At 43.0% G+C, this 21,151-nt stretch overlaps 2 protein-coding genes across 2 annotated transcripts in view; one reads left to right on the top strand and one right to left on the bottom strand.

Moving 5' to 3' along the window:
- NEGR1 (neuronal growth regulator 1) overlaps positions 1 to 21,151 on the top strand; it is a 726,879-nt gene that overhangs the window by 499,786 nt on the left and 205,942 nt on the right. The window lies entirely within an intron of this gene.
- LRRC7 (leucine rich repeat containing 7) overlaps positions 1 to 21,151 on the bottom strand; it is a 137,564-nt gene that overhangs the window by 27,271 nt on the left and 89,142 nt on the right. The window contains exons 8-16 of the mRNA XM_086753669.1: positions 17,822 to 17,896; positions 15,480 to 15,624; positions 14,097 to 14,169; positions 9,895 to 10,024; positions 9,382 to 9,497; positions 7,692 to 7,761; positions 6,224 to 6,323; positions 5,402 to 5,526; positions 652 to 852 (exon numbers count right to left, since the gene is read on the bottom strand). Of these exons, the coding sequence (XP_086609795.1) occupies positions 652 to 852; positions 5,402 to 5,526; positions 6,224 to 6,323; positions 7,692 to 7,761; positions 9,382 to 9,497; positions 9,895 to 10,024; positions 14,097 to 14,169; positions 15,480 to 15,624; positions 17,822 to 17,896 (1,035 nt within the window). The remainder of the gene's footprint in view (positions 1 to 651; positions 853 to 5,401; positions 5,527 to 6,223; positions 6,324 to 7,691; positions 7,762 to 9,381; positions 9,498 to 9,894; positions 10,025 to 14,096; positions 14,170 to 15,479; positions 15,625 to 17,821; positions 17,897 to 21,151) is intronic.

Here is a 21,151-nt window from a genome sequence, read left to right as displayed (position 1 = left end):
TCTGTAAGGGCTTTGCACAAGAGTGCACTCTTCAGGGATGTACCTGTCAGCGACTGTATTCATGTTGGAACAGAAGACTTTTCACCACGCGTACTGATCCACTTCTGACAAACGCACTCCGGGCTAGATTCTGCAGCTCGGGGTAAGTCGCCTGATCTAAGGGCTCCTGCAGCCGAAGAAGCACTGCTGCTGAACTCATTAACTTTGGCAAGGTTAATTGGCTCTCTACTACACGTAACGTGAACAGGAGAAGCAGAACCTAGTGGCACAGTAGGGTCGGACAGAACAAACTGATTTGCCGTTAACATATTTGACGCAGAAATACACTTACTTAAGTCTGAGATGGAAATCGCGATCAGGTCCCTCTCCTGCTAACATGCAAGTCTCTCATATCGCTAAAATTAAGGAGAGCGCTTGTATATATCAGTACCAAAATTTAGATCTAGGTCGATTTGAAACCAAAAATTCAGTCTGATAAACTCAGTAGTATGGGGAAAACAGCAACTCAATACACAACGCAATTAACTTTACAGAATGAAACTAGAAACTACCAGGTACGACGTTCGCGGCAGATGCAGAATATCACTTGATGGAGTTACGTTAAAACCCCCTCTTGAACTTTTGTGAGGAATATGGATCCTGTTACATTACCTCCACCGAAATCTCCTTCGGTGCCACGGGCCACTTGTGCTCGTACTTTTCTGTCACAGCTTGTTCACTGTTCGCGGTTGGTGCCGAGTTCTCAGGCCGTACTCCGTGGCTTGTTTTGCCCACCAGATTTTGAACTGATTTTACCATATTCTTTAAATCCTCCGGGTATGGAGTAGGATAACGTTTCAGATTTATTTCAACCTGAACAGTCATAAAAAGAATTAAAGCACAAATACAAAATGAAAACAGCATGCAAACCGAAACCATGGTTACAGTACTATGGCTAAGTGTAAATTCCTCCAGTTTTTAATTAATCTATTTGAGGTAATGCATCGCATACAGCTATCTTAATGGATTTTTAAGTTCTTGGACTGAAATTTGCTCTCAGTTACACAATCTCAGCCCATAATGGAATCTCAGTGACACAGAATGACGGACGGGAGTGGTTCCCTGTAAGCCCATCTTTTACCCAGTGAGAGCATTGGATTTTAATCCTACACATTGCTGAAGAGTACTGACATATGAAATCACACTTTTCCAAAACAATACTGGTGTAAATACAGAATTAACTTAGCTATGTGCAGTGTACTGAATTAATCTGAATTATCTACGGCAGCTGAGAACAGACTTGCTTTTTGAGGTGTATAACGAACACGCATGCACTCACGTGTACCTTATTCTCTTCTTAGATAGAAAACACAGGAAAACAGACTCACACCACGACAGAAAAGTCACTGAATAGTGCTTTAACTGGCAGACAGACCTACAGATTTTCTAGAAAACTCCACACTTTAAATTTAGAATTTTTATCACTCAGAAGTAGAGAAACATCGTACTTCCCAAGTCCAAAGCAATTCCACAAAACCTCCGAGCTGGCTGGAAGAGGAAGAGCGGCTGAGAAGGCTCGTGGACAACATCACCCCCATCACTGGGCAGGACACTGCGCTCTGAGGAGCTGGTACAGTGACCCACCGCATCACAGACGACAAACACGATGCTGACCTCTCCTCACAGCTTCCGCACCGAGCTACAGCCACATTTTGCCAGCTGAGCGTGACACCACACGGCAAGAAGAGAGCCTGAGGAACTTGACGTGCGCATCCACGACCTTGGCAAGGCTGCTCGGGGCGTGCGGGCAGCCGGCAGGTCTGTCCCTCGACCCAGCCTGCGGCGGATGCCTCCCTCAGCACAGGGCATCTCCTGCCCTCCCCGCTCTGTCCAAGAAACTTTGCATATCGGAAATATTGACCACAAAGAAGCTTCTGCCTCCTTGTGTACGTGAGGCAAGCAAAGGGAGCATACCTCTAATAGCTCACTGTTATAGTCATTGGATTTTAAATCCCTAAAAGTAATTTTGGATTCAAATGAATACGTTCTGTTGATGGGAATATTTTACAGGCATGATCGATTTGGAAAATAAAACTAAATGAAATACTGGCATACACTCCTGAACCAGCACAGAATAAACATTACAGATAATAGATTCTGACATGACTGTAACATAAAACATCAAAATGCATGACCATGATGTCATATGTTAACAAAGAATTTCAACAGAAAAAAATAAATTACGTCTGTAAAACATTACTAAAGCTCTGGTTGATTTACGGTTGAAAGAAATCGTATTTAGATGTGGCCTAATTAGGCAATTGCTCTTTCATGCAATTCAGACCATGATTTAGCGTAAGGTCTAGAGACAAACAAAGCCAAAAGTCAAGCACAGAGCAAATCCTCAATAAGCACTAGCCAAGGAAAAATTCCCTGAAAGACTTCCACGAGATGGGCAAGTCACGGACAGGGACTTCAGCAAGAGCTTTGTATCACCGGGAGTATTAATACAAAACACAAAAATACTGGCAGCTGTGGCAGGCGATACCCACTAGAACGCAGGTATTTTCGTCACCGATTCGGACTTGGTACAGAGGAAATCTGCACTCCCTGTCGACACGGTGCCCTTAATGCTACACCAAAAGTAGCATGACCCTGAAAAGAGAATTTCTGAAGTCCAAAAGTCTTGATGGAAGAAGTTATTGAACAATCTCAATTACCAAATGTACTGTAACACATAGTGGGCTGAGAGTTCAGTTTGAACCATGAAAGCCAGAAAGTGGAAACTATGCATGCTTGTAAAAAATGCTACTTAAGTGTTTGTGGTTACTGCCTATTGACGGGTTACTGCCTTCAAATCCACCCAACAAAGGTCTGGTCAAACTGCTAAAAACGTAGATATTAAAAATTCCCTAATACCTATCGCAGCACGTGGATGGAGTGACACATGCTAACTTCTCAAAAAGTTCCAGCAATTGGCTTTCAGTTCACGTGCACGCATCTAAACATGGGCTGGCGAACAGCGCAGCCAAGTAACTCCTTACAACGCTTTTATGGGCGTTCACATAAAGAGGGGAACTGGCGTTACTGGGGAAGAGCGTGGATACACCAGAAGGATGTAAATAAGCATTTCTATGTTACTAATAGTAACTGGATTTGAGCTCATTTTTTCATGGCTTGGGCAAAATGGTTGTTTTCCATGACAGGGGGAAAAAAACCCCACACCTTCAGTGGGAAATCCTTCCCTTGCGCAGCCTGGTAAGATTTCCTGGGACTGAAAAGTATTACTTCTCTACTTTCAGTTTTCACAAACTACAGGTACTCGTGGGTAACTGGTGTGCACACAGTGAGATACGAGAGAGGAGAGGTGCTGCCTTCAGGGTACGCAGATGGGAGATGTCTGATCAGCTCCCAGCTCCCTGCTTAGCCTTTCAAGTGTAATTCTTCTCTGCATCAGCAATAACGACAGCATCACCTGGAAAACGTAGCGGTTTGGTCTGGGGAGAAGAGGGTAGGATCGTTGTGGAGGAGAGGAGCACTGGACTGCCTATGGGACCAGAGGACTCCGTGCAGCCTCAGGTACTGCACAGCGGCTTACACGCGCTTTCCACCGATGAGTATTTTAGTGCTGGACTCTTCCCCAGCTAAGGAGCAGTGACACAAAGAATAAAGACTGTCCTGACCTTCGGATGGCTGAGCCAAAACGTTTTGGAGAGGTGCAGGCCACGTGCCATGGGTCACCCGCAGGGTACAAACCACTCCTGCCACCGGCTGCCCTTCCCACGCTCTGCTGCAACTGGGCTGGGACTGGAGCTGACCAGTGCTTGCTCTGGGAACGCAGATTCTGCTCCGCTGACTGCGACCGCGGCTGCCCGGGATGAGCAAACAGCCCTGGCAAGAGGCATCGCGACCACAGCACCACGGCACCCTGACCATCCTGCTCCCGGGATGACGGCATGCGGAGACATCCGCTCGCAGCACGGGCACGCACCAGCTATTTTTGTGAAGTGCTGCTTCTAGGAAACCTGAAAAATGTGGGACTGCGTCTCGGCTGGGCTTGCCTCCCCGTTTTCCATACAGCAGATGGCAGCATCTGAACTGAAGTACCGGAACGCATTCCGCGGATAAGAGTTATTTTTTCTACAAGAACAGCTTACTCAAAGGAAATACCTGTTTCAGTCATTCATAGTATTCTGAAATATATTAAAACCAAAATGGCTATGTGACATCATTAATATATTAGATTTCAAGAATTAAAATAGTATTTAAAATACATTATTCTGCAATCTTAGAAATTGATAGCTATTTCTCTGTTAATATTCCAATTGTTTGGCACACCTGGACAGCCATGTTACCCACAGCTAAAATTCTGATAAGAAGCAGTGCAACTCTCTAAAACTCTCCCAGATGCTTTGCTTTTCATATATGACCCACAAACCTGCAATTCATCTGGGGTAAAATTTCAGTTTAACCCGTTTGTTGTGAGGCAAAGGTTGCTCTGACTTCATTTTCTGTTTTACTAAAGCAGCAGAGCCCATTGCCTCTGGTTACAAGAGTTAGATGAAAATTCCTAATGGGGAAAAATATTAAAAAGAAAAATCCAAAATTTCCAAGAAGATTTAAATGGAATGTTAAATAGCTATTAATAACAGTACTGTTAATTTTATGATTAAAATATGATTTGAATCTCCTCATATGATTTTTGTCTCTGGCAATACATTCACGTTGCATCTCCTACTGCAATTAAAAATTTGCAGTGCTAAGTGTTTGATCTGGGGTAATTCCTTTTGATTATTCAAGAAATAGGAGTTTTCAGGCCATGTAAACACGGATGGTCCTTCTAACAATGTAACCGATTAAGGGCTCAATTGAAATCTCTGGAATTATATTAATTTAATATAAATAAGATAAATGGAGGAGGATATTCACGTTTTCATCTGCATTTCTGGTAGGTTACAAAATTGATGAGTGACACCCTCTTGGCTGCACATTCCTGTGTAACTCCCTGAAGTTGCAAGGCTCTCGTCAACTTCCACCTTGAGAGGAATGTGGAATTCCCTGTGTGATCTGGATCTTTCTGAAGAACCAGGTGGCTGGACATTCACTCTAAGTCTCCCAACATTTTGTGCTCATTTTGCCTTTGTGACAAAACACCTCCCACAGCAGGACCTCGACGTTAGGGTTACAGGCCTGGACTGACTAAGGAAATCAAAGTTTTGCTGGCTAGACAACAACTGCAAGAGCAGGAACTGGTAACGTGTACTCCAGGGAGAACAGATACGCTATTCCTCCTCAACTGCTGCACTTGAAACGTGGTGACGAGTACTTTCTGGGTATTTACAACACAACACCAGCTCAACTCAAGATGTGTAAGGTGGACTCTGTCCACAACATGGACTGGAATAAATGAAACAGAACTTACCTTAACTTTCCCTGCATTTTCCTCCTCTTCCTTTTTTTCTTCAAACTCAAAGGCAACAGTCATACGTTGCTGTCTCTGCTCCTCCCACAAAGTAGGGTTAAAGCTATCACTGTCTGACTGGAAATCTACGGTTAAATTGCAAACAGCAACGCACGAGAACAAGGAATCAGTGCAGCCAGCAGAAGACTGGAAATTACCTAAATGGGCATGTGCTTAGCTGATCCTGTGATCTGGGGTTATTGCTTTAAACTGCTGAGGGGGGCAATGAGAGCGGTAGCTGACAAACCACCACAAACGGAGTTTAATGTGAAAACGGAAATTAGAGTGATGGGAAGCAAGAGGGCTTCGGGGCAGATCTGGAGCTGCGGGGGAGTATGCCAACCCTCTAACTTAACGTAGCTCTGGCAGAAGCCAAACCCCCAGCACCGCCAGGCTCCGAGCTCCCAATCCCAAACGTCTAGGAGCTGGCCAAGCGCCCCGCTCGCTCAGACAGGCCCAGCCTCCGGCCACCAGCCCGTCCGCACGGCAGCGAGGCATATCCTACAACTTCTGTCCTAATTATTTATACAAAGGCATTCTTCTGAAAACAAAAAAGGAAATGTAAGGAAATGTAAATCGGACAGCCTGAGAATAACGGCTTTACAAACAGGATTCCTGCAAAACGCAGCCTGTTACTTGCGCCCCACCGGCTTTGTGTGTCAGGAGCAACACTCACACCCAGAACCACATCTGAAACCCCTTCCTCTCCCTCCTCTGTTTCTTTCTCCATCACCTGAAGAAGCCCTGCTCCTGCCTTTGTAGGAGGTGCTGGCGGTGCTTTACCTTCATCACTGCGGGGCTGCTGGGGAAACATGTAGTTGGTCAGCACTCTCTGCTTTGTTTCAGGGTGAGCCTCGGTTTGCAGCGGAATGAGAGCCTTGGACTGCGCAGAAAGGCAAAACAGAGCCGTTAGCTCGGAGCACGTCTGTTCACTGGCACTTGATAAAGAGAAAAGACAAGATTAACCAAAAGTCTGTATGAAAATAATAATCTCTGGGGACTGAAACAAGTATTAAGCTGGTGGAAATTCCTCCTCTCCCATTCTTCGCTTCTGTAATTCCTTTAAAATTCTTTGCTTAGCTATAAAAATAAAAAGTAGATTTACAGAGCAGTGCGACAAGCATGCACCAACGTAAATCTACTGATCACACTGCATTTGGCCTTGCGACGGTTTCAGGGCACAGCTGCATGCTCCACGCCGGCCAGGAGACAGCAGGAGTTTCATCTGACATGTTGACAGAAAAGCGACCCCATCTGCCGGGCCGCGCCCCGTGGAGCAGCACGGGCTCTGCTCTGCGCGGTTCTGCGCCCGGCGCAGCCGTACACACGCCGTACGGACGGGTTAACCTCCCGGAGCATCCTAATTGGCCCCTGAAGAGTTATCCTCACCAACTTCAGTTACAGAGTCATAATATCTGACCGTGGGCATTACTGCAAAGTGAGAAAGGTGAGATTATGAGATTTACTGAGATTATTAGAAACTGTTAGCTATGTTGAACATTTCGAACACTGCACAAATTGAGTTGTTCTCCATTTAGAGTTAAATTATGGAAGTGCAAAATTATTCTATCCACTGAAAGGATCGAGATTTATTTTAGTGTTCAGATGCTGGCTGAACTGTTACATTTCTCAGTGTTCATCTTACATAACTTGTTTTAAAATAGAATCCTAAAGAATATATAGCAGTGAAACCAAACCCCTTAGGAGAAAGAAAGGGATACTTAGGTTTAAAAGGAACTTAAATTAGAGTTTTCTCTAAAACAAGATTAAGAGATCTTGTGCATCTTTTCCATGTTTAAACTCCCACTGACTGCAATGGAGTTTAAAATACGCAGGAGTGGAAGCATGGAAAAGGGAAAAGGGAAAGGAAAAGGGAAAAGGGAAAAGGAAGGCAACAAGAACGGAGGCACAGATGGAGCAAAGGACGGGACAAACTAGTAACCAGTTTGTTAACAAAGTCTTACCTCTTGAATTTCTATTTACAAACTATTCTCTTGACCCTTTTGGCCCTTATTTACTACTTTTGTACGGATACAGCAGCTTAGCTAGATGCAAGTAATAACTCCTGCAAAGGTGATCTTTCCACGTTAATAAAAGAAGAATCTATACCTTGATATGAGAGTATAAAGCTGGACTGGGAGCAAACACGTCTAAAATTCTACGGCGATCAGGTACTGAATTATAGGTTTCCTTACGGCTCTTGCTAAGACTTCTAGCGACTAAAGAAAATAGGAATATTGAAAGTCATTACCTGGTTGTCGGAAAGCCACAAAGCTGCAAGTTCTTTAAGTTTAGTAAAAGTGAACGGTAAATTCTTCAGTCTGTAAAGGAAAACATTGAAACCATGCGAATCCTTCATTTTCACAACAGCTTCTTTTAAAAATTTGTATGCAGGATATTTATCTTGACCATATTGAAATTGCTATAAAAAAAAGGAAAAAAGGAAAAAAAAAAGAAAAAAGAGAAAAAAGAAAAAAAAAGAGAAAAAAAAAAAAGACTCTCATGGCACAATTACAGGTTTGGAAAGGCAGAGTGTAGCTCAGATGGGTCTAACGTGCCAGGGAAGGCGCCTGCAGTTGCAGCTCCTCGGGCTCCCAAGAGGCCCCGAAGCAGCGCTGTCCTGTTGCCTCCCCACTCTGCGTCCCCTCCTGCGCTACGGCTGGCTGCGCAGCAACGAGGTGGACCAGCCACCGGGAACCTCCATCGGAAAATCCACTGCATCTCCGACAGGCTGCCTTCCTCTGCGGCGCGGAGGCGCTCAGCATCGCCACGCTCCCGGGCAAAACGGCGGCAGGAGAGCACCGGGCGCGTGGGTGCAGGACCAGCGAGGGGAGGCTGGGCTGCCTTCGCTGGCAGGAACGCCAGCCTGGGGGAGTTCCAGGTGCTGCCCAACACAGTTTCAGGCTCTAGCTGTGCAGGGAAAAGCACAAAGGCCCACTCTGCAGTGACACACCAACAGGGGAGTGCTCTGTCCCTGGGGAAGGACCAGAATCCAAAACCCAACATCAAGAGAGCCAAGTGTTGAGTCTGGGACTTGGCCAGTTCCAACGCAAACCAGAGTCAAGTTTAACTTTACGTTCTGGTCCGTACATCGTGCATTTCATCACACACAACTGCAATGCGGGAAATCCTCTCACAGAACTACGCAAATAATTTTAAACTAATATATTACAGGGGCGTCTGCACTGTTTCCTCTTCTGCTTTATGGTCAACCACCTTAATTTCAACAATTAAACTGCTGGCAGTCAATCAGACACAGACGTGGAAAGTCCGTCCTCTAATTTTTACTGAGTATGGAAACAAATCGGAATTCACACACCACTTGTTGCACTGCCAGACAAACTGGTATTTCTCTGCTTACGCTAAAAATTAACACGTTTGGCACAGGAGAGGCTCGTTTTAAGCACTCTGTTCCTCATGTGCGTAAGAACAGAAGAATCCAGGGTTTTTGACAAAACCTTTGCTCTGCTGAAGGAAACAAAATTTTCTTTTGATTTCAGTGGAGTCAGGATAACGTGCCAGTGTGCTTGCGTTTAATGACTTCCTATACATCAGCTTGTCAGAATTTTTAAGTTATTAAATATTACAAATTATATACACTTTTAAAGCCAAACATCACACTTCCACAAGGAAATAGCAGGAGATAGAAGAAGTAAACGGGTTTTAATCTGTTAAAACTCACTGAGACCCAGATCTTGGGCCCGTTCAACTTTTCCTTTGCATCTCAGTGGAACTAAGAGCAAACCACAAAGATTAAGGAAAAAAAAACCAACAAGTTTTTGTCCGTACGAATAGTTTAAATACAGCAATTCTAAACACATTTTTTGTATTTTAAAATATATTTTATACAAACGTATTTTTACAAATACCTAAAAAGAAGAGTTCAAAATTTTTCAAAAATTAATTCTGACAATGGGTTAGAAAAAGTATGTGGACTGTACCTGTTATCGCTCAGATTTAACACCCGCAGCTTCTGCATCTGACCAATCTCATCAGGAAGAAATTCTAGCTTGTTGGAGCGCAGAGACATCACCGTTACGTTTTTACAGCTTCCAATCTACAGGAATGAAAAAAACAAAGATGTTAGGATGGCTGCTTTGACAAAATTTATTATCACTAACTTTTTTATGCCAGGAGCTGGACAAATTGTGTTTTTACTGTAGCTGACAGCAGGCGGAAAATACAGAAGCTCGTCAGCAACGCCCTCCCTTTGCCAGTACCATCAGGGACAGGCCCAGGCTGACCTGCACTCTTCGGAGCGATACTCTCACCTTCACATGAATCCACCAATTTCCCGGTTTTGCTAGGTTACCTCCAAGTATACAAGAAGGATCTGGCTCCACATCGTGCAGAAACAATTGGTTTACCAGATATTTCGTCTGAGTAGGGATGAAATCTTGGGACTACCACAAAACATTTCAATCTCTAATTTGAGAACAGAATCAGCTTCTCACCTCTCTGGGCAGCTCGGGAAGGAAATTCTCATCCACAGCCAACGTCCTCAGGTTGTGAAGGTAGCCGATGGTCGCAGGCAAGGACTCCAACTCGTTACAGCTGCAGTCAAATTCTTCTAATAAAGATAAACTGAAATTGTAAGTGCACTTGTTAGATGCTATGCAAAGGCTAGATAACAAAAATTAGCAATCTGAAATCTCAGAAAGTTTCAAGAGGAAGTATTCCAAGTACATCAAACAGTGATCAGGGTAATTCACACTAAGCTGAAGAATCAAACCAAAAAGTTTATCATCTCGACATACAAAGACAGACAACAGGTAAAGAAATATTGCCGGTGAGAGCAAAGGAAAGGGAGGCAGGAACTGAGTTCATTCCAACGGACGCACTTGATGTAATTTCTAATACAGATCTGTAGTGAAAAAAGATGAACTTGGACCCAAACTCAGCAGTCATCTCAGCCTGTTGTAGTCCAACACAGCTTTTGTAAAAAAATCCTTCACACGTCGAGAGAACTGGCTAAAAAGTGATCTTGAGAGGATATTGGCATGGCAAGGACCGAAACAAAGTCATTTTCCGAGCCTTCAATTCAGAATGGAATCCGAGGAAATGCCAAGAGATCCAAGGCAGCGCACCGAGTCAGCACCTGACCCGCCCCAGCCACGCTGCTCCGGCACCACACGGCCTTCAGAGGCGTTTTTCTGCTCTTCAGGACCCTGTCCCAGCCAGCCACACGACCCTGGGGCTCCGCCGAGTGTCTGTCCTCCCTGGGACAGCGGTGGCAGCCAGCACCACTCCAACACCCATCCTGCTTCGGAGACTGAGAATCAATAATTTGACCTTGCTAATGCAAACAGCACAGCTAGGACTGTATCTGTAATACATGGTATATAGATATATACATAAAAATAGATACATTCTACATATATATTACGCACATAAACACATATCTATAAATATTCTGAAGAAATATCTACTGAATGTCTTCAAAAATTAGGCTGGACATAAAAAATACTGAAACGAACTGCACTGCTCATTCAGCTCAGGGATTAGAAGTTTTGTGACCCATCACAAAAGCCACCGCTCCCTGCTTCTCCTGCCCCTTTGCTGCTCCACATGTACTACCTTTTTCTCTCAAGTGCTTTCATTAATAGTAAGGTTAAAAAGCAAGCAATTATTTCTTCCTCAACATTTGTCATCTCCCTGTCCACTGACGAAGGGACTACGGGCCCAGAAGATTGTCTGGTTTTCCCTGATGATCAGGCAGATCTGCTAAGAAGTTTACCTCTGCTACAAACCTCGCTCCTGAGTACTTCTGTGAGTCACAGCTGCAGGACCGGAGTGTCACTGCATGTCTAACTTATCTGTACTCCAGTTTCTTAATTAAAAAAAGGTCCTTCAGCCTTCAAACTTTATGAAACATGAAACCAGAAATAGCTGTTCCTAACAGGGAATTCTCAGGACTCTCCTCTCATTGCTGTGTTTCAGCAGGCTGAAAAGCCAAGGCGAGTCACTCGGTGACTAGTGAGAGACGCAGGAATATTCCCCAAAGCCCTGCCGCGTTTGGTCACAGCATCTCTTCAATACAGGCTTTGTAGCCACCACAATTTATTTCAAACCCGATACAACACAATTTCGGTAAAGGCAAAATTCAGTCATGTTTACCTACTCCATACCAAATATCTGCTTGACAGAGCAAAGACCAAGCGGAAAGCCTGTTAAACTGCAAGGTGCACACGTTCCTCCTTTTACCGACGATAACACAACTGGAAAAGCTTGGAAGCAGATAAGCTAATTGAGAACGATCACGTTTCCAATAGCAATTGGAAAACCTGATACACTGAACTCCACCTGCAGAAGTGTCCTCGACAGTAAAGAATGACTTCATCAGACAAGGGGATTTTATTGGAAAGGTATTGTCTGGCACGGACATTCTCAGCTTCTTTCCTGCCTGACGACATCATCAGCAGACAAATGAGGATGGCGACAATAAAAACAACAAAGTCAGTGTGAAACTGTATTTTATCTCTGTAATTACCACGGGTAAAAAAATAGGCACTTCAGCAAGTGATTCTTCATTCACCATGGATTGCGCGGGAAAGTAAGCTGTCAATAACAGCTGTAATTCCAACAATGCTAATTTAACTAAAATACCATTAATCCTGCTGTCGTCTTGGGCTACATTCACATCATGCTTGACAGGTTAAAAGGAAGGCAGACAAAAATCAGAGAGGCACCTGCTGTTCAGCTTGGCACCCACTGAAACGAGACAGCTCAGGGTGCTAAGGCAGATGAGGAGTGGTTTTAGGCTGATCAGTAGAGGTTGATTCATGGAGAATGAAGACTGGCATGAACCAGAGAGCAGGTCCACCCACCTCAGTCCCGTTTCATACCGCCCCAGCACCCAGATAACTGCCAAAGCACTCTAACTCCTAAGAGGTGGCTACACCCGCTGTTTGTCCAAATCACAGCAGGAATTCTGCAGGCCCAGGAACCCAGGTTCACCCTTTCCTTTGCAGCGTCTGGTACTAACACAACGTCTAACACAAGACGTTGGCTCTTGAGCTACTGCACCATCACCTGAGCGTCTTCCCTTGTGACGCCGTCCTACCGACACAGAGGACATGCGGGTATTTGCTCAGGTCCTACAGATCCCACCTCCAGTCGCTGGGTCCAGTCTGGTGAGGTACTTAACCAAGGTGAATCCACTCAATTGATGTGGAATGTTTTATTAAGCTAGGTCTACCACACATGGTATCTTGCAGGGTCAAACTCTAAATGCCGCTTACAGGCCTGCCCTTTGAACAAAACTGGCAAAAATGAGGCTGGTGGCTCTCTGTCATCAACGTTAACTCAGACAGGGTTGAAGAGCTCAGTGTCTCACCAGGAAATTGGTCCCCGGAGGGAGCGTTCCCTCCTCCACACTGCTAATCTTTGTGTGACAATAACATCCTCGGCAGCGGGGACTACGGCTATCATTTAGAGACAGAGACCCAGTAGGAAACTATCCAGATGGATGAGTCAGAGAAAGGAAGCTCGTTTTGATGTAGGAGACACGGTCCTCACTAAATGAGAGAAAGTATTTCATTTAAAAAGCACAACCGACCGCTCAAAAATAATGTGGTATTAGGTGATTAGCCTACTGCTCTGCATTTACACCGTTTAGAGCAGCAGTATGCATCTTTGAAAGTGCAATTAAGGCTCCATGACAAACAACGCTGAACAGATATTAGGTCTAAAAAAAGAAGAGGGGCTCCCCTTCAAGTTGAGCAATTCAGCAAATAAGAAAGGTTTTAAAAACCGACCTGCAAAATTGTTACAGATAAAGTTGGCCATCATACCAACCTTTTTGCAGTGTCCAGCACAGCTCTGAGCCTTACGAACTTCCACTGCCTGTCGGAATTTATTGCTACACAATGATCTGGGCAGCAAAGGTTTGCCCTTTTGTGATTCATATAACCAGCTTTCAACGCTCGCCATGAAAAACACACAAATCTAGAGACACTCCTGCTAAAAAGGCATATGTGTAGTGCGAAAGAAAGAACCGCCTGTTTCCACACTTGGAGACAGGCTTGCATGCGCCTTGAATTGTACAATCAATTGCAGATTTCATTCAGCAACAAGCCCAAGACACACAGCAGCACCAGACAGGTTTTTACACCAGTGACAATGTACCTGACAAAACGAGACCCGAAGGGCATCAGTAGTGCTTTTCCTAATCAGATCGCTTACACGATACTTTCACATTTTGATGCACATACCTAGTCATGACTTTTTCATTTATGCTGCTTCAATATTTTAAGAAATCTTCATACATATGGGGTTTACAGCCATTTTCTTTTCAGCATCAAGTGCTGGCTGTTGCTATGGAAACAGACGTATTCCCCCAAATACTTCTATTTCTTCTACTTTTGCTGCTCTAATCATCTAAATTGCAAGTGATTCATACAGAAAAACACCTTTGTTCTTTTTCTCGGAAAATGTGATACATTTCATCTTCTTATCACTTACGCCAGTGTAAGTCCACCGAAGTAATTGTGTGGCTCCAAATTTAAACACTGTAAGCTGGGTGTCAGGCACACAATTTGAAATTATTTTATAATTCAGTACATCTTTGTCTATTTTTTATTAAAAAACCACATTCCACAAGCAGAAGGGAAAACATATTTTACTTAGTGTTGAAAATCATGAGGCTTATACTCACTTTCCAATTGCATTTGGCAGAATTGTAAGCTGATTGTCATCCACTTTTAAGGTTGTAAGCCTTTTCAACAGTCCTGCAAAACACGTCAGGAAGAAGTTATAGAAAAACATTTCACATTCATCTTTTTTACTTTCTGTAATCTCCCATATCCTTAAGCAAACACTGAGTAACTCTCATCTAGATTTTAGAAAATATACAGAAAAATTGTACAGAGGGCAATACACAGACACATTCCTCTCCCATTGAAAATATGTCTCATCAAAATGAAGCACTGATTAAAAGTTAAGCTGAACTGCAAGTAAAATAATAAGTGTTTTCCTGGAGTCCTTAAAAAATTGTTAAAAAAAAAAAAAAAAAAAAGAAAGAATTGTACCAATCTCTGTAGGAAGGGCAGTATTTCTACTGATCTGTTAATGTTTCAATTGAGTTCAAGTACTGTTGCCTTGATTAAAAGGTGCTCAGGCCATAACAGGACATTCTGTGAATTATCTAAAGTCTATGCTGCATTTATAAAGCTTCAGAATATGTAGGGATAGGCAGAAAACCAGAATAAATCCTGAATGCATTTGTGTACGTGGTTAACTCTTACCATTAAAAGAATTCTTATATACCCAAGTGTAATCAGATGCATAACTGGGTACCATTTACCAAGAATGGAATGAAACTTCCGCTTTACCAAGGCGTAACAGCAGAAAACAATAAAAAGGTAAAGACAGAGAAAACGGGGAAACTATTGCATTCTGGATATATCTAAATAGCATTTTTAAACAATTATTTTTAATTAATGCTGGGAATAATATAAATTAATCACTAATAGAGAGAAAAAAGTTAAACCAAATGTGCCATAATATGAAAGCTGAAGGAAATGAGAAGTGTAATCAGAAGGGACACTAGAAACACCACTCATTTCAACTGCAGAACATTCTTGTTGAAAGCTTTTTCAAAATCAATGTTTCAAGAAACATCTAGGTTCCAACCAAATTGTCTTTTAAGAAGAAAGAAGTTCCAGCAAAATGAATTTCATCAAGCTCCCATCTGAAACCGCAGTAGTAAAATGTCTCTTCTTGCTTTACTTCTGTTAAGTCTATTACCATTCAGTAACAGGAATTTGGAAACGAGAACTGCATACATATAACGTGTAATTCCTTATGTAAACATTTATCCCCTTTGTACAATCAGAATAATCAATACCTTCTAACCATGGTTTTTTTCCTGCCTTCACAAAACAGTCTTCCTGGACTGTCCAGACACAGCTGTTTGAATCTCCTTTGGAATTTAATGGCAGTTCTTGTTCCAGCTATTATAAAGTCTCATCATCACCAGAAAGAGATATAAATGAAATCCTCAGCTGTAAGGTGACAAGAAATCCTGAGCTTTTCTCACCTATGGAGTCTGGAAGTTGCTGCAACATGTTGGATGACAAGAGGAGATCCTCCAGTCCTTCACACCCCGATATGTCCAAATCCACCGTTTCTATCCTGTTTTTTGACACATCCAGGTACACGAGCTGTTTTAACTTCCCTATAGACTTAAAAGCACGTTACAAAGCGTTACTTGAGCAAACAGACACTGCGTGCCAGTTTCTAAGTTTAATTAAAGACGAACAGTCCTTACACAAGCTTATATTCCGTTACCTCAGCATCCCTTCTCCGAGGGTTACTTCTCTGAGGCGGCGGCGGCCCTACGGCCTGCCTGCCCAGGTAGCCCCAAAAGGAACCACACCAGACCGAATGAGACCTACCAAACCAACCAACGCGCTCCAGATTCACTGCATCTGTGGGCAGGCTGAGTTCTCAGTCACACAGCTGTACTATTTCCTCATGAGGACAGAGATTCCAGGGGCACTTACTCACAGTTCCCATCTACTCACAACAGCCGTCCTCAAGGTCACTGAGGCTAGACAGGCAGGCAAGGCTTTCCTGCGTCAAACCAATTCCCTGAACTCTATAAAATCTAACATTAGAGTTTAGACACTCCTAGCTAGCCGTTACAGAGAGCTAGCATGGGGTGCAATCCCACAGAAGCGCTCTGTCATCCACAGGAATGGCCTCATCTTCACAGGGAAGTTCAACGGGGAACAGAAAACTTTGTTTCAGAGCAGACGAATAAACATTCATGGCCTACGAGGGAGCTTCCTTTACGGGTGTGTATGCATTCTATACGATACCTGCTCTTCGCCTCTTACCTTGCTGAGGTCTGCTCTCTGCTTCCCTGTTATCTTTAACCACACCGGAGCTGTTGTACAAAGGGAAAATCTCCCTTTCACCCCAACCTTTGCCACGCTGCCCATGTTAACAATTTAACACAATCGTTGTCTCTAGCACACACTCCTTTTTTAAAAACTGAGTTATCAGCACGGGAAACCTGGCAAATCTCTCAATCTTAAAATCAATCGCCTGTTGGTATTTCCTTTCTGGTTTTAACAGTCAAAACTTATTTAAGCCTCTTGTTTCAGAGAAGGCTTTCGTAAAACATCATTCAGGGTCTACGAGAATCGGAGTCAGGAAACACGAATTGTTCACTGACAACAATTATGCTCCGTGGGATTCAGTTCCCCGCTCCACTGAACACCTTCAGCTCCAAACACCCTCTCCAGGGCTTGGAGAGCTCAGCAGGACGTGCCTGGAACACGATTTAGCACTGCATGTTCACCAATTCCATTGCGAACAGACAAGGAGGAGAATAACGGCTAACGTGTCTGTGCCCACGCTCTCCTGTCTAGCTGACGCTTCCACTTGGTCACCTCGCAGCAACAACACTGCAGTATATTCCGTTCCTGATCTCCAGCTGGTGTCAGTATCATTTCTATACCAGCTTTTTTCTTCACTAATAAAGCACTCAAGACGTGGGTATGTGGACAGTGACTGAAAATGATCACTTTCAGCGCAAACATCCTGCTTAACACAAAATAGAAGACGACTGTAAGCTATTTAAGAGAAAAAACAGTTATCGCTCAATGCAAAAACCTAACTTTTGATTAACAAATGTTCAAAGCTGTAAGAGGAGGCAGTTCTTCTTCCAGCACCTAGACATGTTTGTGCTAGATCTGTTCTAAATTTCCCCTGCAACACTGAAGAGCATTAATGTGTGAAACACGATCTGTCACCTGTGTGACAAAATACGATGGAGATGCTCTTCTGTAGCCATAACCGGTGTATTTTAGAGGGATAATATCAAACAATTCATGGCAATAAAAATTGAAAATCCAAGTTCTACTGTGAGGTAGAAACAGCACTAACATATAACCATGACCCTTATGTTTAGATTTTAAAATAGGTTGTTCCGAGCTTTCTAGAGGAAGGCGTCTTTATCCCACAGCCTCAGAACTGAATCTGTACCTACCATCTGTTATTTTTTAGTTTATTTAGATTACTTAATATTTCCTCTTCCTTTATAAAACTCACGTGGGTTTTTACAAAGCTGCTAGTTAACGCATGGCTACTGAGAAGACAAAGGGAAATAATTTCCCCTCACAATGAAAACGACACAAGGCTTCAATAAAACAGGCGCGTCCCCACTTTGACACTCTCATGTGACAACACAACGTTTAAAGGGTTTTCATACGACTGGCTATGCTGAGAGTTCTATTTCTTAACAATAATGAGTGACTGTATGACCTAGGAATATGCACCCATTCCAGAAAATGCACATGTATTTATGTACTGCAAGGTAAATAGTTCACCACAGCACACAACAATTTGATTACACAAAATAAATGTCCATACCCCAGGTAGTATTTGCAAAGAGTTATTGTCCATCCACAGCTCCTTTAGATTTTGTATTTGCTCGAGAACTTCAGGCTGAGGAAAAGAATACAGCATTATGAACAGTTAAATAAATCAGTCATTTTTTTTGTTAAATATAAACCAATATTTTCATTTAAAAACAGATTCCCTCTTCATCTTCCTTTTTTTTCTTCTTATAACCCACATCAAACTTTCAGACAGTTAACGACATGAAGAGCATGCTCATTCCATTTAATTTAACCACTGTTGCTCTTCTTCAAAACTTGTGAAATTTAAGAATCCTTCGGAAAAGAAATGGATACATCGAACTCCTTAGAAGGTGTTGTTCTAAACAGCCTGCCGCCAGCATGCAATTTATGAACAAGGCAAATACGAGACGTGAGAATTGTGGAGCTTAAGAAACAATGCCCAGGAAAGAAAGACCCAACCTCACCTTGCAGCACACGCTGAACTCTGCGCTTCACAGGATTCAGTGATTTACAGCCTTACGACCCCTGAACAGAGGCACAGTGCTGAACACCTTCCTGCACACACCGCATTTATCTGCACACCGCTGTCTGCATCGTCGTATTCAGTACTTAAAATAGTGGCATGCAATGATCAAGCCTTAAAACTACAATATTAAGCTTTCATTTAAGATGCTCTATTCTTGTCAGTGCTACAGGATACTAGTGAAACGGAACAGGGCAACTGCCCAAATCATCTCCTGTTCATTACAGCTGTGAAAATCAAGATCACAAATATTGCTCTATCAGGTCGCAAATATTTCCATGTTTCAGCCTAAGCAGTACTTTCCTTTTTCATGAAACACTATTTTCACAGGTCAAACAAGACTTTCAATTTCCCTTAGCTCTGTAAAGCTGTAGAGATTTTTTTTTTCAAAGTCCACCAGAAACCGACATTAAATATTTCATTTGGTTCTGACTAAACCAGATCCTAGCATTTTAAAAGCCTGTAGCACTATTTCACTAGAACTATTTCAATATAGCTAGAAACAAATGTATCTGCCTAGCATCACAGGGCGGTAAGAGAGACTTCTAATTATTGCTCGTGCTCTAAATTCCTTGGAATGTTGTAATTCCCGTAAGAAAAATGATTCGCCAGTTGCCCGGGTGACACGGTACACAATGGGAGAAGTTCCCAACGCGTCACCGGATAAGAAAGAAACAACTTGCTGATGTGGAGAGCTCAGTCCCTCAGTTTTCTATATCATCACATAACATGTTTCTAATAAAAATGACTGGTCAATATATTGGAGGTAATTTATTTTGTCCTGGCTAATGCTACTGAAATTTTATCATCCTTCACGGCTTAAAACCACTTCTGATTTCCAGGCTAAATGAATTAATGGTCACTTTATACTATTTCTTCCTGCGATGATTAATGGTTCTTTATTCCTCCAGAGTGCTCACTGATTAAGGTTATTACAGAGAATTATAATTTCTCCTCTCATCTTTAATTTTCTTTTAGATTCCCCTCATTAGACAGACACCTTTCTCATGGCAACAGACTACTCCCATCTTGTACACATGACCATTGATCTGAGATTTCCCGAGTGTGGGTCATGGCATACCACACTCCAGATGAGAGCTCACCGATGTTTTGGTAAATGGCATTATTATCTTATTTGTCTCTGCTAGAAGTGCTTCTGCTGACGCATTTTGGAGAATATTTTCATTTTCCGCGTAGATTGCCACAACTAGAACAGAATAGAATGGAAAGAATGGAATGGAAAGGTCAGGTTGGAAGGGACCTACAAGGATCCAACTGCCTGACCAACCCAGGGCTGACCAAAACTTAACAGATATTCCAAAGGGCATCGTCCAAATGCCTCTTCAACACTGCCAGGCTGGGGGCTTCCACCACCTTCCAGGAAGCCTTTCCAGTGTCTGACCACCCTCTCGGTAAAGAAACGCTTCCTAATGTCAAGTCTGAATCAAGGACTGACGTTCATCTTTGGCAAAAGCATATGACGTTTTGTCCTCTTTCCTCTTCCTTTACCTTTTCTCCCTACCTTTCACTATTTTCTTTCAAAACTTCTTCTGAAGTCTTGCTGCTGACAGCAGATTCCTGACCTCTGTCAAGAACTCACCCTCCTTTCAGGCAGAGATACTACAAGTGCTGTTTATTGTTTGTCCAGGGACATTTTTTTGACACTTCAAAGATTGGAGATTTCAAATCTTTGACCCACACCGTGTGACTTAATGCTCCAGTCTTCCCAGAGTCCTGTGACGGATATCACCCATTCCCTTCCTTGATTACATTAAGTCGCTTGAATATGGCTGCTATTTAGGAAGTGAGATTTTCTATTTTAGGAACACATACCTATCTCATGATTTGCACAATCTTGTTTCCAGAAGACAAATGATCAGAACGACTTCATCTTTGCATCTACCTTCATGCTTAGCCCCACGCCTGCTGCTCCAGATTGTCTGTATGACGAGCACAGTCTGCCAGGCACGGACTGTCAAAGAAAACACGCTCTGCCACGCCACCGCAGTTCTAGCAGTATTTTTCTCCAGTAAGAAGGAATGTTCTACTGGAACTCAAATCGGATTTTCAGAATCCATGAAAACAAGACCTTTTGGTTCTTTTTTCCAAGAGATCTTGGTTTAAACTAGTACCACTTTTCCTACAGCATTTCTGCAGATTCACGCTCTTCCCTTGCCTTCTGGCCCATTTTGCTTCTGCCATCTGACTCTAGTTCCTACGGTTTTGGAGCAGCTTCCTGAAAAATAATTCAAATCAGGGACTCTGGTGCTAACAGCAGTACGGGGCCACCAGACTCCTGACAGATCACGCTTAGGGGACAGTATGCTACAGCGGAAAATGTAGAATGATGCTGAAGTCACTTAAAAAAACCCCACAACTGCAAAACCAACTGACCCCAGCAAAGGGCACACCCTGAATACAGGCAGCATATTTATTTATTTATTTATTTATCTATTTAGTTATTTATTTATTTATTTAGATCAAATTTCCAAATACCACTTCTGAAAATTTTATTCTATTTTAGCCCTGCTCAGGCCTAAGCTATGCAGTCTCTAACTCACTCCTCCCCACCCTCCAGTGGGACGGAGAGGAGAATTGGTAAACAAAATGCAGCCAAACTCATGGGTTGAGATGAACAAAAAAAAAAATTTAAGAGAAATAACAGAAGAAAACAAAACAGAGATGGAAAACAAATACAGTACAATAGCTCACAGCAAATCCCAGTGCCCAGCTCCCTCCCAAGCAGCAGGAGCCTCCCCTCAGCAGCCTCCCACTGATACACTGGGCATGAGGTCCCATGGGATGGAACAGCCCTTG

Source organism: Chlamydotis macqueenii, chromosome 8, assembly GCF_036417535.1.
Source record: "Chlamydotis macqueenii isolate bChlMac1 chromosome 8, bChlMac1.mat, whole genome shotgun sequence".
Lineage (NCBI taxonomy): Eukaryota > Metazoa > Chordata > Aves > Otidiformes > Otididae > Chlamydotis > Chlamydotis macqueenii.
This window is presented reverse-complemented; position numbering and strand designations above follow the sequence as displayed.